This window comes from Lissotriton helveticus, chromosome 12 (genome assembly GCF_964261635.1).
Source record: "Lissotriton helveticus chromosome 12, aLisHel1.1, whole genome shotgun sequence".
In the NCBI taxonomy this organism is placed as follows: domain Eukaryota; kingdom Metazoa; phylum Chordata; class Amphibia; order Caudata; family Salamandridae; genus Lissotriton; species Lissotriton helveticus.
Window position 1 is genome coordinate 286,667,008 of NC_136073.1, and position 16,991 is coordinate 286,683,998.

Genomic DNA, 16,991 nt, shown 5'->3' on the forward strand with positions numbered 1-16,991 from the left:
GGAGTTCCATCTTTGTTATTGGAGTGTATACAAACACTCGCTGCATTTCGCCACCCGTTCCTTTAACTGGGTGGACTTCTCGTAACGGATTCTGTCTCTCCATGTAAAATGGTTTACTTTCTGGAGGTGAGACATGAACAAAATGCGGGTTCAGAAACGTTCTATATTTGTGACGCTGTTCTAGAATGACACTAATTAAGTCGGTACCTAGACCTTTCCATCTATACTGGAGTAACTCGTTCAGGATATCATGTAACGGACCTGGATCAGAGTGTTGACCCTCATACAAAGTAATGAGGTGCTGAATCATATACATACCCACCAGTCGTTGCTCGGCTGGGGGCATTTTCAGAAACATTTGTGCCACTATTTCGTCTGGAAAAGTGGTAGAATCAGTAATCCATCGGACTGCTGATCGGGCTAGTTCTTGTTCATGCATGGTACTTAACTCACTGTAACCGATTCGTGATTTCAGAATGTGATCGGTAGCTTGGAATACTTGTTCTAGTGAACCTTGTTCTGGTGCTGGAGAATGAAAAATAGACTTGTGTTCTAGGCGTAAATGGCGATCTGGAAATCTAGATTTTCCTACATACGCTATTCTGTCGGGATTCTCGTCCTCTACCTCTTCAGTATCAGAGTTACTTTCTTTCTCGCTTACTTGTGCTGCTTTACGTTGTTCGTGTATCTTTATTATTTCTCTACGGATTTTCTTGTACATACTCTCCATAGCACCGACGGTCTTGTGCTTACCCTCGGCTATATTATCACTCCACCTTGTCAGGGTTCTCATTTCGGCCGGATCTTTAGACGGGTAATCTTGTTCTCTTATTAGACAATTGATCAGAAACTTTAATATCATGAGCTGGATCTCGGCTTTCCTTTGAGACATGGCCTCGCTAATACTTTCTGGATCATCCCCTGTACGGATGAAACGATATATTCTGTCTAGATCTTCTTTCATATTCGGTAAGGTGACTAGGTACTCGGCCACCTTTCTTACGCGGAATGAATATAAAACCATATTATCCTCGCCTGGGACTGGATCATAACAGCATTCTGCAAGGGATTTTCTTATTTCTGCTACAGTCTGATGTCTGGGCGTACGCTGTGACGCTTGTGCATGTAATTCGGCTGTCGTTAAACGCTTGTGTGGCGGCGGGGTTTGAGGAGTACCTCCCCCTGCGGCCCCTAAACTGGAGTCGTCTACTGAGGCTCTTCGTCCTGGCAGAGTGGGAAATGGAAATGTAGGCTGGACTTGTATGGCGGGCTGGACCGGGGGTACCGTAACAGGTACTCCGGTGTCTGGAGAAGCGGGAAGTGCCTGATTTACAGGGACTGGCGGAGCACGAACAGGATTTGCATATTCTGGGACTGTGTCGTCCAAATAGGACGAAATAAAAATATCAGCTGCGGTCTGTTTGTGACGTAGCTTGGTCGGAACTAACGGTGGCGGGAAATTACTGGATGCCCCTGGGGTCGCTTTTGGCAAGCCCTCGGCAAGGAGAGGATACATACCCCTACTAAGGGCATGCCTCTGTCTGTCTGACTGTTCGGCTTTGACTTGTTCACCTATCTCGATTAGTTCTTTTTCTTGTGCTCGTTCTAAGGATTCTCTACTTAATTCTGACTTTCTGATTTCCTTTTCAGTTCTTTTATGAGCTTCTTTGCGCCATAACTCGATGGCATCTTTCTGTGACTGTCTGGCTTTCTTTTTCCATAATGCTTCTTCTACTCGCATGATGCACTCGGCATCCCATGTACCCGATACGGGCCATCTATATTTTTCTTCTAACTGTTTGGTATACTCTACCCATAAATCTAGATACAATATGGCGCTTATGCCATGCTTCTGATACATAAAATGACCTGGACTGTCCCTAGGCGGAACTGGAACTGCTGCTTCCAGCAGACCCTTTCTGGTTTTTAACTGACGTAATTTCGAAAAGAGCGGCATGACTGAACTGTAATCTAGACACAATACAATACACAATAAACACGATACTTATTCCCCATTCATACCACGACATTAAAATACATGAAGAACATCATAACATAACAGTTCGGACAGAATATTACCTGGAATACTGAGAACAGAAACACAAGAATTTCTCGAGAACGGAACAGACTAGAGTTACTGGATGCACTGCTGAAACAGTACGGAACATACCGGTCCCATAAAGGGACGCATCAAGACCCGTATCCACCTAGGTGAACACTTCGTTTGTGAGTCTGTGTACCACCAACCCACGGACCAGAGTCAATTTAGATTGACCCTGTCTAGATACTACCCCAGTAATGGTACTCACCGGGCAGCAAGAACGGAAGGCCTCGGACTGGACTGGACTGCTACGACGACGGACGACGAACTTCGGACTTCAGTTACGGGTGGGCCTCCGGATACCTCGGACCTTGGACTCTTGGCTTGGGCTCTGGTCGGGACTCGCCGCGTTCCTCCACCATCTCGTTTGGATGCTGGACCGCCTCCTCCGTCTCCTCCGTGGGCCTGAGGGATACTTGAAGCAGAAATATCTGCCGGTGCGCAGAAGAGTTCCGTCACGACTGCAGAGGGTCAGGGGGTCGGCGTGGCTTCACCGACGCGTGGGGAAAGGGCAAGTACCTGTTCGGGCGCCATTATGTGGTAAATAAATAAATAATACCTCTCTTTTTGACTAGACATATATCATAACAGATAGCTCAATAAATAAGAGTCAAGATTCGAGGTAGTAGGAGTTTTGCAGGTTTAATATAGCATAAGGACAGGAACAGGACAACCTGCATAGGAATAGGATGGCAGGGCCCAGCAGCTGCTGGGGCTGGGTCTTGGATGAGCGCGCCGACTTTTAATAACAATACATGAGCATATATACATAACGCAAACACATAGCATTACATTGCAGTAGGCGTAGCAGTGGATGGAGCAGAAGGCGTGACGCGTAGCAGTCGCGAAAGATAAGGGCGAAAAGAGGTGTAACAGGGCGTATACATAGACATGTGATGCAAACGTAACAGAATATGTCATGAATGGGGCGGAAACCATGGAGGGGGCTACCTGAGGAGCCGGGACCTCTAACCTGATGGTGCGCGCAAACTAGCAATGACGTATCACTAGGAGAAGCTGGGGGCTATGAACTCTGTGCTAGGAGCAGAGACTGAAGTCTGGAGAGTCAGGGCGACATGTACCTAAACAGTATCTAGTATCTGATGTTTAGAGAACATGTTGATATAAACTAGAAGTCAGGAGGGGAAAGGCTGACTTGATTCTAAGACTGGACCATGCATTATTCTACATGTAGGGCGTGATGAAGAATATTAAATGACCATTAAATGCAGTATTTCTCTAACGTGGAGACGTGAAGGCTAGACAATGACGGAAACTATTGATGCGGTTCAGTAGCTTAGGAATGCAGAGAAGGAGGACTGAACTGATAACTGGAACTATAACATACTTTTGGCAGACTCAGAGACTGAGCCAGGCTGGGCCGGGCACTGCGAGGCAGGAAGTAAGTGAAGGGTCGAGGATACAGGTGGGGGCTGTATCGCTCCTCAGCGAGGCTTCAGGAGACAGGAGCTGAATCTGGTGTCCAGGCCTTTTTGAGGCCTAGAAACGGGGACTTTATAATAGAATAACGTGCACACTGAGAAACGTGGCAACGTAGCTTTACATAGGCCTGATATTCGTAGTATTCACGAGGACTGGAAACTGGCATACTAGAGGTGGACACAACTATAATTGTGTCTTGAATCGAACATGGGGAATGCATATGCATATTTAATCATGCACACATAACATATGATGGATGACACGTAGGGACACAGAACATAGCAAAATTTACTTTTCCACAGGTTACCTCCTCATTACGAAGATGAGTTTCCTGGAGGACCCACCCCTGCATGGTAATACGCAACACCTCAGGTAGCACTCTAAAGTACGAGCGCAATGAAGTGGTGATCTTGCCTATGGTGCAAACAGGGGTATGCTTAGACCTTCTGGGTTTAACAGATTTGACCTTAACTTGGTGGGTCTGAAAAGCGGAGGTGATAATCGGAAATTGCGTTGGTGGAGAAGCGCCGGAGATAAAACCTAATAACTTACTTATGGGCTTGGCGCTATCTGCATTCAGAACTGAATCTTGACAGGAATCAAGGGAATTTTGATTGTTCCCAATGCCTTTTTTAGAATTACTTTTCAGTTGTGTTTGCTGAGTTTTAGCCACACTTAGAGTCCCCCCGACGCCCTTGAAGCCTTTCCTGCTCCTCTTAGAGCCCTTCTTAGTCACAAAGGCAGTTTGCGGGTCACTGCAAACAGAGACAAAACCCCCGGGGGGAGCCCGAGCCTCTAAAACAACCAACTTCTGGCCAGGCCTTGGTTCCGGGCTATCAGCCCCCCTCCTGCAGTCCCAGCAGCCCCTGTACCTGTTGACACCAAGGGCTCCGATGTCTCGCCACAATTCTCCTGCTCCTGCTGCTGGTGCCCTGCAACACGATCCTGAGGGGGACTGCCTCCACTATCTCTGCAGCTGCTGCCCCGGAGTTGACCCCGAGCAGCCGCTTGCGAGCTCCAGGGTGGCCTGGGACCAACAAGAGAGGAGGGAGAGCTGCCTAGCCTCTCCACAGCACATCCCCGGGCAGGAAATCCGCGTCTGATCCAGCATCCTCGCCGGAAAAGAAACCACTGCAGATCCCGCAAGCCCCGGCCACATAGAAGGTGAAGAAAGGTGAGAGAAGACTCCCGAGGGCCATGAATGCAGAGCACGAAGGTAAGTTATGCATTATAAGTAATTCCGAGAGAAGCGGCTGCTAGCTCACAGCCCCCATGTTCTCCTCCTGTATCTGCTGACTTACCTGTTTTAAACCAGCCTATCTACTCATTTCCACAATATTCGTTGAAAGACAGAACTGTAACTAAGCACACATTGTGGAATATCCTTCTGATTTCCATTCTGACAGTTTTTAACTACCATAAAACTCACTTTTTCTCTACCCAGGATTGTGGTCCAGGCACTTAGGTAAGTATATGGCACAGCTGAGGCTCCTCTACCAGAGGCATGCCATCAAGAAATCAGGATCTAGAAAGGGGGCTTGGGGGGGGCAGCTGACCATAGGGAGGTCCCCCCCGGGCGGTTTGGGAGGGGCGGGTGGGGTTGGTTAGCAGCCCTACTTGCTATTTTTTTATAATTTGGGCTTCTTTTCCCTACCAAATGGAGCCCAAGCATAAAGGCTTGTGGCTCCGCCTCCCGGCCACCATTTTAGGCTTGGTGACCTGGTTGCCGGGTGGTGATTGTGTAGGAATTTTTTTGGATCAAATTTATTTTATTTTTCACTTGCATTCAAGTACAGCATTACATCAATCAGATAGACATAGCCCTAGTGCGTCTGTCGCCCCAAAGTCCGCGATAAGCATCGGGAGGCTGTTCTCTGGAGCAAAGTGCCATGAGTCCATGCAAGAGGGCACGAGTCCCACCCATTAATCAACTGTCTTTCAAAACCCCCGAACCCCGCCTCCCAACTGGACCCTCCCTAACCCCAACCATACTGCCCTCGGAACTAACCCCCTCCCTCCCCCTTTTGTCCGGTGTGTTCTGCTGTGTAGGTGCGTGACGTACGAGTGTATCCTCCGTTGACCTTTCATGTCCCTTCTTCTGGTGGTTTATGGAATTCAGCAACTAATCTAAGGACGTCGAGATATTTTGGGCAAGTGAGCTCGTGGAATTCCCGTGACAGCAAGGAGATTAAGGGTGCCCAAGTTTCCCTAAAGATGTCGGAAGTCTGTGTTAGGGACGCCTGTATCCGTTCCATTCCCAGTATATACCATAGACTGTGGAGCCATCCTGTGTGTGTGGTTTTCCGTGGGGTGCCCCAGAGTGAAGGAATATGTTGTGTTGCCGCCCCTATTGCCAGCCCCATTTGGCGTCCCTGAATGGACTTGAGTGGAAAGGTGAGCTTGTTGGGTAGGCCTAGGATCGTGTATGCGGGGAAACGGGGAATCTCTGTTTCGAAACAGTCGTCTACATCTCGAAGGACCTCCTCCCAGTACTCCAGTACCGTCGGGCATTCCCAGAGCAGGTGGAGCATGGTCCCTATGTGTCCGCAGCCTCTCCAGCACAAGGGGTCCCGGCGAGGATTGCTTTTGTGTAGCCGCTCCGGTGTTAAGTGGCAGTAATATGCCACTTTAACCGCTGCTTCCCAACTGGCTACATTACGGGCCGTGTGATGTGCCCGATAGTAGACGTCCTGCCATTCCTTGTGTGAGAGCGTGTGGCCCAGCTCCCGCTCCCACCGCTGCTGTCCTGCGGATTTAGCTGTTGGCTGGGGGGGGAGTTAACATCTTGTACAGTTCTGTAATCGCCCGTTTATTCGAGGTTTTGGTAAGAAGCCATTTCTCGTATGGCTTAAGAGCGCGGCCTGTGTGGGGCATGACGTCCGTACTGGTGAGCCAGTGCCGCAGCTGGAAATATTGAAAGTTTTGCGGTTTACTGATGGAGTACCCATCTTGTATAGCTTTCAGTGTCATAAAGCCTTGGGTGTCAAATAGGTGACCTGCCGAGTTGCACGCGGTCAGTGTCCATTGCGGAAGGAGCCAGGGACCATTCCCGGTGGGAACGCCGGATTTTCAAATAGTGGCGTCATTGGCGAGGGAAAGGACGTGAGGTCTTTTGTTACCGCTACCGCGTCCCAGACTTGTAGAAGCGTCCTGGTGATGGGTGACTTTTCAATGTATGCTGGTCTATCCGTTCGCGCCAAAAATGGAATCTTCCAGAGCGGTATCCCAGCCATGGCCCTGTCCTGGAATAGCCAGCGCTTCTCAGACATCGGCCTGGACCACTCCAAAAGATATCGCATCTGTGCAGCCTGAAAGTACCGCTGTAAGTCGGGGACCCCCAACCCCCCCTCTGCGGGGACGCACGTGAGCAGGTCACGTCGCATCCTAGGGCGCTTGCCAGCCCATACATATTGCTGTATCATGTCTTGTAGCTTCTTGATCATGCCTATCGGAGGGGTGATTGGAATGGTTTGAAATCCCGCCGCTGCAGGGAGGAGTCACGCCGCCTTTTTGATCGCATCCAGACCAGGCGAATCTTTCCGCTATCTAAGGCACACCGCCGTCCATTTTGCTAAAGCTGTTATCCAGAGTCCGTTCACCCCGGTATTTCTTCCCCGTTCTCAGAGGGATGACGCCGAGTGTTATCGTAAGGTTGCCTAAATTTGTTTCCTGATTATCCACGTGTTATTTTGGCCTCCTGAAGCTTGGTCACCAGGCTTCATCGGAACATCTGAGAGTCCATCCTTTAGACTCATTACTGCTTCATTCCCTACTTGACCCACATTGGGCACTTCAGTTCCCTCCCTGAGTCTTTTCCGGATCGTCAACAAACCCTCCAAATTCTGATGTCCGGGATACTGGCTGCCTTTCAAGTTTATTTATGTAATGGATTTCCATTTATGTCCTTGGTCCCGGTTTTGAGGGCCTTTTGAATATCGACCTTTGCTGTTGCTAGGACCGCTTCCCAGGACCTTTTGTCAGACGACATTCATTGTGTCTGCTTGCTCTATTCCAAGTGCGCCCTGATGAAGGAAGCCTGTATTGGCACTTGTCCGAAATGCGCGTTGGCGCTTCTTTGTGTGTGGCGATATGTATGGGAATGTTTGTGCATGTATCTGATGGTACAATAGGTATGCTTGAATAGACGAGTGAATGTACCGTGTGCCTTCTTTATTTATTACCGTGTGTCCTAGTTTTTATATTGTAATTTTGTATATGATTGAAAAATGTCCTTCAGATGTCATTACACTGTCTAAATGAAATTATTTTTCTATGAAAATGATTTATATATATATATAAAAAATAAACCCAAAAAAACTTTTTTGAATAAATTTGCTTCTGTTGTGATTATGTGGGCAGTTAAAAGTGAAAATAGAAATTTGTTCTCATGGTATCTAGGGAACACCCTTTTCATGTTTTTCTCGTTAGTATTCTCGCCCTGGGGGGTTGTTCCCTTCCTTGATATCTAATTCTTAGATTCAGGGCCCCTCTACTGTTTTTCAAATGGTTTGAAACAAGTACAACACCTTCGGCAGCAGGGACATTTTGACCGCCGCCACCCGACCCAGCCACGAAAGCGGTTGTTGTTTCCATTGCCGAATATCCTCTTGGATGCGTGTGAGCAGTTTAGTGTAATTCAGCTCCACTGTTTGAGCCGTGTTGGGCGTTAGTTCAATCCCCAAATATGGGAGTGCAGTTTGTGTGGACAGCCCTCTCAGATTTAACGAGCCCCTGTTGGCCTGGTGGGAGTTGCACCCCAGGGGAAGAATGACCGATTTGCTGATATTCATCTTAAAGCCCGACACCTCCCCAAATCGTTCCATCTCTTCCAGGAACGCTGGTATCGAGACCCTGGGATTGTCGACCAGGATGTTGTCCACGTACAGGCTTATCATGTGTTCCTTGCCCCCGAATTTAATGCCCGTGATAGCCCGGTTGTCTCTCACGCGCTGGGCGAAAGGTTCTATATAGAGGGCAAACAGCAGGGGCGAGAGCGGGCAGCCCTGCCTCGTGCCGCGACGTATGGCGAACGGTGTGGAGCTCGTTCCCTTCACTTTAACCGTTGCCCGAGGGGATGTGTAGCAGCTTGCCACCCCCGCCCTGAACCTCTCACCCATTCCGAATTTCGCTAACGTCCCGTCAAGATGGATCCAGTCAACCCGGTCAAACGCTTGTGTAGGAATTTTTTGAGGTATTTTCTACGTTCCTTTCTGATGGCGTCAAAAGATTATAGAGTGCTTGAAGCCATTCGGCTTCTCATTGAGGCGGGTCGTCTCGACTTGGTTCTCGGAGACGTGGCTGGGCCGTCGCGTCCTCAGCGGCAGGCCGCAGCTGGTGTAGCGGCAGTGGTGGCAGCCTGCGTAACGCCTAAGCGTCCGAGGCACGAAGCAGTGAGGGACCGGGGCCGTTCTCGCACTAGGAAGGCGGCCACGGGGGGTAACTTGCAGCGCGTGGTTGTTGGTGGGCTGCTGAGCAGTACAGGCAGGGATGAGGAGGCGTCGAAGTATCCGTGTGACGTTTCAATGGTGGGGGAGGTCCCGCCGGCATTATCTCTTCAGCCGGCGGCTCCTGTTAGGGGGGTTTCGGCTCCCGCACAGCGGGGTAAGATGAGCGCGAAACGCGGAGGAAAGAAGCGCTCTGCTTCTGCCTTCGCTTATGGTTTGCTGGAACCGGAGTTAGGAGGGGGGGGGCGCTTTCTGTGCGCGGCGCATGTGCTCAGGAGGGTGTGCTGCCTCGGGCAGAACCAGTAGTCGGGGAGGGTCAGGATGGTGTAATCGTCCCTCCCCTTAGTGATTCTCAGGCTGTTGGTGTGTTTGTGAGGGAGAGGATGGGAATGTTTTTAAGACGCCGGTTCGTCTTTCTCGGTCGGACCAGGAGGCAGGCATTGGGGATGCGGTCCTGCAGGTGGTGGGAGAGAGTGTCCCTGGAGGGAATGTTGTGCCTATTAGCCCACTTTTGTTTTCTCCACCAGTTTCCAATAAAGGCGAGATCGTTTCGGTGCATAGTGGCTCTGTGGGTGAGGGTGAATGGGCACAGGTTGGGGGGTGGGGGTTACGCTGTGGAGTCTCAAAGTCCAGTTTGTCATGTTTTGCCCACCCCCCCACATTTCTTCTTCAGGCAGGGCCCTTTTGAGGATTTCTCCCAAGGGGTATACTGGTTTTCCTTTTCAGGTTGGAGCTAAGAGGCAGGCTGTGATGGCTAGGTCATGGGAGGGGCTTGACGTTTTTCCCTCATGGGCGGAAGGGGTTCGAGAGGCAGGTTTTGGCAATAGTGACATGGGGTTTGATGCACAGGGCGGTTTTGGCGGTAATTTGGATTTTTCAGATTTAAAGGCAGGGGGTCGGGTCAGCGCAAGGGGGGATCAGGCTTCCGCACTTCAGGAGAAAGGTCAGGTGTTGGGTCTGGCGTCAACAATGGTACAGGCAATGTTGGATTGGAGCAGTGGTGAGGAGGGGGGTCCTCCTTCTACCCCTCCTCGCAGTGTTTCTGTCCAGGCGAGGGGTTCAGTTTTTAAGCGTGGTGGGCAGGCGGCGGTTCAGCGGTCTGGTGCATGTGTGGTCAGTGGGATTGAGGAATTTTGAGTTTTTGGTAGTAAGGGACCCGGCACATCAGTCCAGCCTTTTTCTTTGCAGGTTAGGGAGTGACAGGGAGCGGCGGACTCGGTAGGGCGAAGTGCGGCCCAATTGCACAGTGGAGAAGGGAGGGTGGAGCCTAGCGCGGCACATTCCGCACCATCGGGGGATCCCGGTGCGGTCAGCAAATGGAGGTCTGGCGCGACCTCGCTGGCCCCAACATCACTTCAGCATCAACGGATGGACTTGACAGCTGTTAATTTACCTAAGAGTGGTCAACGTTTGGGGGAGTACCGGCGGGTACAGTCGGCTCCCCCGGCAAGTGTACAGAAAAGGGTTGGTAAGTCCCATGTTGGTCCGCAAGGTCATGAGACTGGGCATAAGCAGTTGCTGGTGTCAGGCCCTCCCCAGATGGAGAAGTCGTTGGTTTTGGACTATGATGATGATAGCCCAGAGGAAGGCGAATGACATGATAATGAGACGGGGGGCAATTTCATGTTTCTCATAGTCTTTTGCAGGCACCGGTGGTGGTGCGACCAAAGCAAGCAGTGTCCGGACCAGGTCGAGAGCACGGCCCCTCAGTCAGGGTTCCTCGGATGGTGGACAATGTGGAACATATGGCATGGAGATCGGGGCCGGGTCAAGCTCCCTTGTTACACCCAGGTGAGCTTTCTGAACCACGGGCCAATCCAAAAATGGTGTCTGCGGGGACGGGAGAGGAGGCGGTGGCTGAAGGAATTGACGGCAAATTGTATAAAGGGCGTTACGTTAAGGATCAAGGGGTAGGTACAGGTGACGGGGAGTGAAGTCTGGGTGCCAAGGTTGGGAGTGGCATGAACACTGAGGCTGTTGAGATAGTTAAAGACACTCTACATAGTAAGGAGCTACAAATTAAAAAGTTACCCTATATGGGTGTCACCAAGCCTCTTGGAGCTCATTTGATGTTAGCTACAAAAGAGAGGATTTGGAAGGGTGAGTATGTTGAAATATTGAAATTACAACATAGAGAAGTTCGTTCTAAAGAGGGTTCAAAAGAGGAGGAACATGAGTTGGCCAAGCGCCCAAAAAATCCCCTGCAAATCTGGCTGCATTTCTGATTTACGTTAGCGTGTATTGTGAAAAGTTTCCTGAGCGCTGCATAGCTATATACAGATAACAGGTAGTGGTTTTGCGTGGGCCCAATACGAAGAGGAGTTTAGAGTAAGAATGGCCTGGGATCCTGAGGCGAAGTGGGGGGAATTGGATACAGATTTATGGCAGCATACGATGGGAGCATCGGCCGGTGGTAAGACAATTTTTACTGATAGTGGCTTACCATTAGTTTACCGGCCCTTTCAGGGAAAACCCACCCGGAGCCGGGTGGGAAGTACAGCAACAACACAGTCTGGGATGGGAGCATGTTGGGACTGCAACATAGATTTGTGTACTTGGGAATACTGCAGATTTCACCATGAATGTTCACAGTGTGGCAGAAGGCATCCCTTGGTTAAGTGTTGGTGGCCTCGGACGTCAGGCGGCCAGGAGTGGTCACAACAGAGTACTAGCACTTCAGGTCCCTCACAACAACCTCAGTCCAATAGGGGAGGGAAAACTAATACAGGGGTTGGGCCCAAAGGCCCCTACTCCGGTTAGATTGGGACAGCTGGCGGAGGGTTTGAAGGGGTATGGGGATGCTAAGGCACAACAGTTGTTGTTGACAGGTTTTCAGGAAGGATTCCGTCTTGGTTATTCAGGGCCGCGGCTGCGGCGCTGGTCCAAGAATTTTAAATCGGCTGATGAACACAGGGCAGTGGTACAGGACAAATTGAATAATGAAGTGAGGAAGGGAAGAATGGCAGGTCCTTCTGACGATTGGCCTTTGGATGATTTGATCATTTCACCCATTGCTGTGGTTCCCAAGAAAGAAGAAGGGCAATACAGATTAATACAACATTTGTCATGGCGGAGGGGTCATCAGTAAATGATTTCATCGATGAAGAAGCAGCTTCTGTGTCTTATTCTTCAGGGGATGTGGCTATGTCACTGGTAGTGGCTGCGGGCCCTGTTGCAGAAATGGCAAAATTCGATATAAAATCTGCATTTCGATTGCTTCCAGTCCATCCTGAAGACTGGAATCTTCTGGGGATCCATTTCCATGGGAAGTGGTACGTGGACAAGGCATTGCCAATGGGTTGTTCGATGTCCTGCGTCCTTTTTGAAACCTTTAGTACTTTCCTACAATGGTTCTTCACTCAACACTCTGGACATCAGTTAGTGACACACTATTTAGATGACTTCGTTTCGTTGGGTCCCCAGATTCATCTGAATGTCAGACAGCTTTGTTTACATTCCAGAAGCTTATGGACTTTTTTGGGAGTACCATTGGCACCAGAAAAGACAAAGGGTCATTGCGCGACCATGTCCTTTTTGGGTATTGAGATTGATTCACGGGCAATGCAGGCCCGCTTGCCAGTGGAGAAGAAGGAAAACATGCTGGAGCTCTTGGAGTCAATGTTGGCAATGACAAAGGTCACAGTCAAAGAAGTGCAGGTTCTGTTGAACGATCTTAATTTTGCATGTAGGGTGGTCAGAGCTGGCAGAACTTTCTGCAGGCGCCTGGGTAGGGCTCTATCCGGTCCGCACGTGCCTCACCACCATGTACGTCTATCAGCAGGGGTCAAGGAAGATCTCCGTATGTAGGTGGCTTTTCTGCATTCTTTCAATGGAGTTCCTTTGTACAGGAGGGAGGACTGGGTGTGGGACGTACAGATTTTCTCTGATGCAGCAGGCAGTGATGGTTTTGGTTTGTATTGGCAGGGCAAGTGGTGTGCACAGAAGTGGCCTGATCATTGGAAAAATGGGGGCAGGAGCATTGCCTTTTTAGAATTGTTTCCAGTGGTGGTAGCATTGACGTTGTGGGGGCACGAGTTGGCTCACAAGAAAGTGCTTTTTCGGATTGATAACTTGGCTGTCGTAGAAATCATCAATAGACAGTCAGCCAGGGATATGCAGATCTTGAAACTGTTGCGAGTCTTTGTGTTGGGCTGCCTTAGGTATGACATCAGCTTTAGGTGCGGACAATGACATTGCGGATCCTTTGTCTCGTTCGCAGTGGGAGAGATTCCATGGGCTAGCTTCGGAGGCAGACAGGACACCGACCCCCATGCTGGAGAACCTTTGGAATGTAGGTGACACAGGGTCATGCAGTTGGTGGTAGGTTCGCTGTCTGCGTCTAATCGGGCGGCATATGAACTGGCTTGGAAAGAATTCTTGTCGTCCGGGGCCTGCAAACGGGATCCTGGCTGGAATCGGTCGGAAGATGTTGTTCAGTTTATCCTTGATTTAATGGATAAAGGCTTAACCAGAGTCACCATAGCAGGAAAGTTAGCTGGCATTTCGTTCATGGGCAAGCTGCTTTGGGGTTACTCTCCCTCTGCTGGGGAGGTAGGGAAGAGGATGTTGGAAGGGTGGTCTCGGGAGCGGGGAGGGGAGCGGTTGGTTAGGAGCCCCTTATCATGGCAGAATTTTGCCCGGGTGATAGAGGCTTTGCCATGTATTTGTAGGGATGATTTTGAAGCTCATGGTTGGGATGTTTTTTGGTGCTTTTGGAATTTCTGAATTGTTGGGTTCCAATTTGTATGGGGGGTGGGGTGGGGGGATGTTCGTTTGTCCGAAAGAGGTGTACATTTATGGTTATCTCGCTCGAAAACTGACCAAAGAGGCAAAGGGAAAGATATTTGGTTGGAAGTGTCCTCTCCTTCTGGGACATGTCCTTTACAGTGGGCTCGGCGTTGGTGGGTGGTTTCTGGGGGGACCTGGAAGCTTGTGTATTTCAGCATGCAGATGGATCTAAGGTCACAGAATATCAATTGCGTATGGTGCTGCGAAAAGCTTTGCGGAGTATCGGTCTGGACGATAAGAAATATGGTACTCATTCTTTTAGGATTGGGGCAGCGACAGAAGCTCATAACAGGGGCTGGTCGAGGAAGGACATTATGGGCTTAGGGCGTTGGTCGTCTAATTGTTTTCAGCGCTATGTGAGAGATGAAGCGGGGGAGGCGCTTGCGTCATCCTCTTTATCTTAAATCTGATACTGCTTTTCTTTTTCAGGTTCCGTGGCTGGCCCCGTTCAGCGGCTATGACTATATGGATTGTGGGGCATTCCTTCATGAAACGAGCCCATGTTCAAGCATGCAATAGCTATTTTGGTTCTATGCTGGGTTTTAATGATCGTTTGTTCAATGTACTGTGGAAAGGCAAAGAGGGCATGCTTTGGAAGGAGTTAATCCCTGCTTTAAATTCTTGGTTGGTGGGGGGTATCTGCCCGGATGTGTTGGTTATCCATTTGGGAGAAAATGATCTGTGCGGGGTTAAGAGTGTAGTTCTTTTGCGAGCAATGAAGAAAGATCTTTCTCTTTTGAAACAGCAGTGGTCAGGTTGCCATGTCCTGTGGACGTAGTTGGTTCCGCGGAGGTCTTGGAGAGGCGCGATTAAGCCCAAGGCGATCGATAAGGTGCGTAAGAAAGTTAACCTTGAGGTTTCTAGATTTTGTAGAGGCTTGGGTTTTGGTCGAGTGTCTCATAGTGATATTCGGTATGATACTGTTGAGTTCTTTCGTGGCGATGGAGTTCACATTTCTAGGATTGGGATGGATTTGTATCTTTTAGAGTTGAGAGAGGTTTTGTCACGTTGTTTGAAGATTAGGGAATTTGCTGGATAGGCTTTTCCTTTCGTTGCTGTTAAGTTTGTCTCTGGTTTGGGGGGCAGAAAGGGGGGGGTCTTGATTTTTCCCCCTGCTTTCTGGGTGGCGGAAATTAGTAGTTTTTGCCAGGCTTGGCATGATTGTAGTTGGCATTTGTTGAGTTGGGCTTTGTCAGGGGAGATTGGGCAGGATGATTTGTTGGGGCAGGTCCATAGGTTGGGATACCAAGAGTTGTTGGAGGGCAAACAGGGGAGTTTGTGTTCTGGTTTGGGGGATTGGATAAGTTGAAATGATTATGTGGGGTTTTTGCATTGTTTGAATTTTTAATAATGTTGTGTATGGGTGGGGGTGGGTTTGATGACGTTTTAGGGGCGGGGCGGTGATTGGGGTTAAGGAAATGGCCTATTTAGTGAGGACTAGTTTTGTAAGGCGTTGGCCGAGGTTTTTAATGTGTAAATGTGCACCTGTTTCAATAAAGCGGCCTTTTTCACACAACATCTGTCTGTTGGTCTGCTCACCCCCCCCACCCCTCCCTCCCAAACAGTTATATCCACATTGTGTTATATATAATCACAATTTACTTATTGTTTAATTTGTTCATCTGTGTTAAAACACAGCCAGGAGTGGAATAAGTGGTGAATGCTGGGCCTGTAAATCATCATGATGTACATTCTTTTGTACTCCTAGAATTGGTCACAATGCATTGTCTTTATTGGATAGAGGAGTTCTTAACACAACCTTGAACCTATAGTAAGTAAGGAGTAGGCAGCTGAGTAGAAGGGTCCGCTTGCTGAGATTCATCAGAGTTTGATCTTCCCCTTTCCTGCCTAATGAATGACAATGGATGTGAAATTTATAACGAGACACACGAAACCAGTTTTCTATGTGTGTGAATCACAGTGCCAATATAGGAAGCATACATCACAGACCGACCTGAAGGTGATGGGTGGACTTTCATTGCTTGCTAATGGCATTTTGCACTGTGTGCAATGTGTTAATGCTTCAAAATATAATGGGAAGTATTAAAGGGACGTTTTAAACCACAGTTTTTAACATGATTAGGTTTAAGACATCATACTAGCATGTGAATATCCGTTGATGCATATTAATTCAGATCTTAATACAAAGACCATACACACATTAAGTACCAGAGGATATTTGCAGGTAATATATATACTCACTGGTTGACGTATTCTTGCTTTTTGTCATAAGCATGAATTGTGCTGAGGCCAAGAACAGTGGCTGTGATATGAGAAAACCACGGAGAGCGACTTATGTTTTCTATCCTCTTTATCTCACTGACACTTTTCTGGAAGATTCTGTGACACAGGAGTACAAATGGTGAGATATATTTCAGATAAAAAAAATAGAAAAGTATACATGTAGTGTGACATTTGATCATAAATGATAGGAGGATGTATGCCAGAATCTAAATATTAATTGAAAGAATGCGAAAATCCAGTAGTATGGAAGAAACATTACAAAACAATATAAAAGACACCAATCTTGAATTGGGTTGGGGAGAACTCAAGCCTAAAAACACAACATTGCTTTATGTGACACTCAAATAATGGCGACAATATAGGAATTCTTGTATTGGTTATATTCTTTGAGAAGGAGTTCAAATTATATATATATATATTTCTCATCAAAAGGAAAGCACCGCACTCCCCGAGTCTTAGTTTCTCTGCTACGATTTATTTCCCAAATCTCACCACCACCACCATCTACACGTTTCGACCATGAGTGACCCTAAGAATCGAATGGGCATTATGCTGGTTACTCCACGAATACTTGAACCACAAACAATATCACCAATACCGTGTTAACTTATATCCATTTAAGAAATGAATACATTAACAAATGTGTTAAAAGTGAGATCAACAAGAATCCTAGACTCTATGGCCCAGCATAATGATCAACAAAATGGTGAACACCAACTCTTCCCCATAAAAGTTAAGGCTTGCATAACAACTAAGATGAACTGTGACCACATAATTACTAGTCCCATAATACCTCATAATGGGCTTACATGGCTGAATTATAAATAGATGAAACAGAGAATGGACTCACGATATCGTGAACAAGACCATTTCTTGGTCGCAACGTGTAGGTGGTGGTGGTGAGATTTGTGCCTTAACAATAAATCAAAGCTATGAAACGAAGACTTGAGGAGTGCGGTGCTTTCCTTTTG

The 16,991-nt window shown here is 48.4% G+C and overlaps 1 protein-coding gene across 1 annotated transcript in view; it reads right to left on the bottom strand.

The window, feature by feature from the left end:
• LOC144799981 (ATP-binding cassette sub-family C member 12-like) overlaps positions 1-16,991 on the bottom strand; it is a 973,671-nt gene that overhangs the window by 230,783 nt on the left and 725,897 nt on the right. Inside the window, exon 22 of the mRNA XM_078671636.1 lies at positions 15,979-16,116. Within this exon, the coding sequence (XP_078527762.1) occupies positions 15,979-16,116 (138 nt within the window). The remainder of the gene's footprint in view (positions 1-15,978; positions 16,117-16,991) is intronic.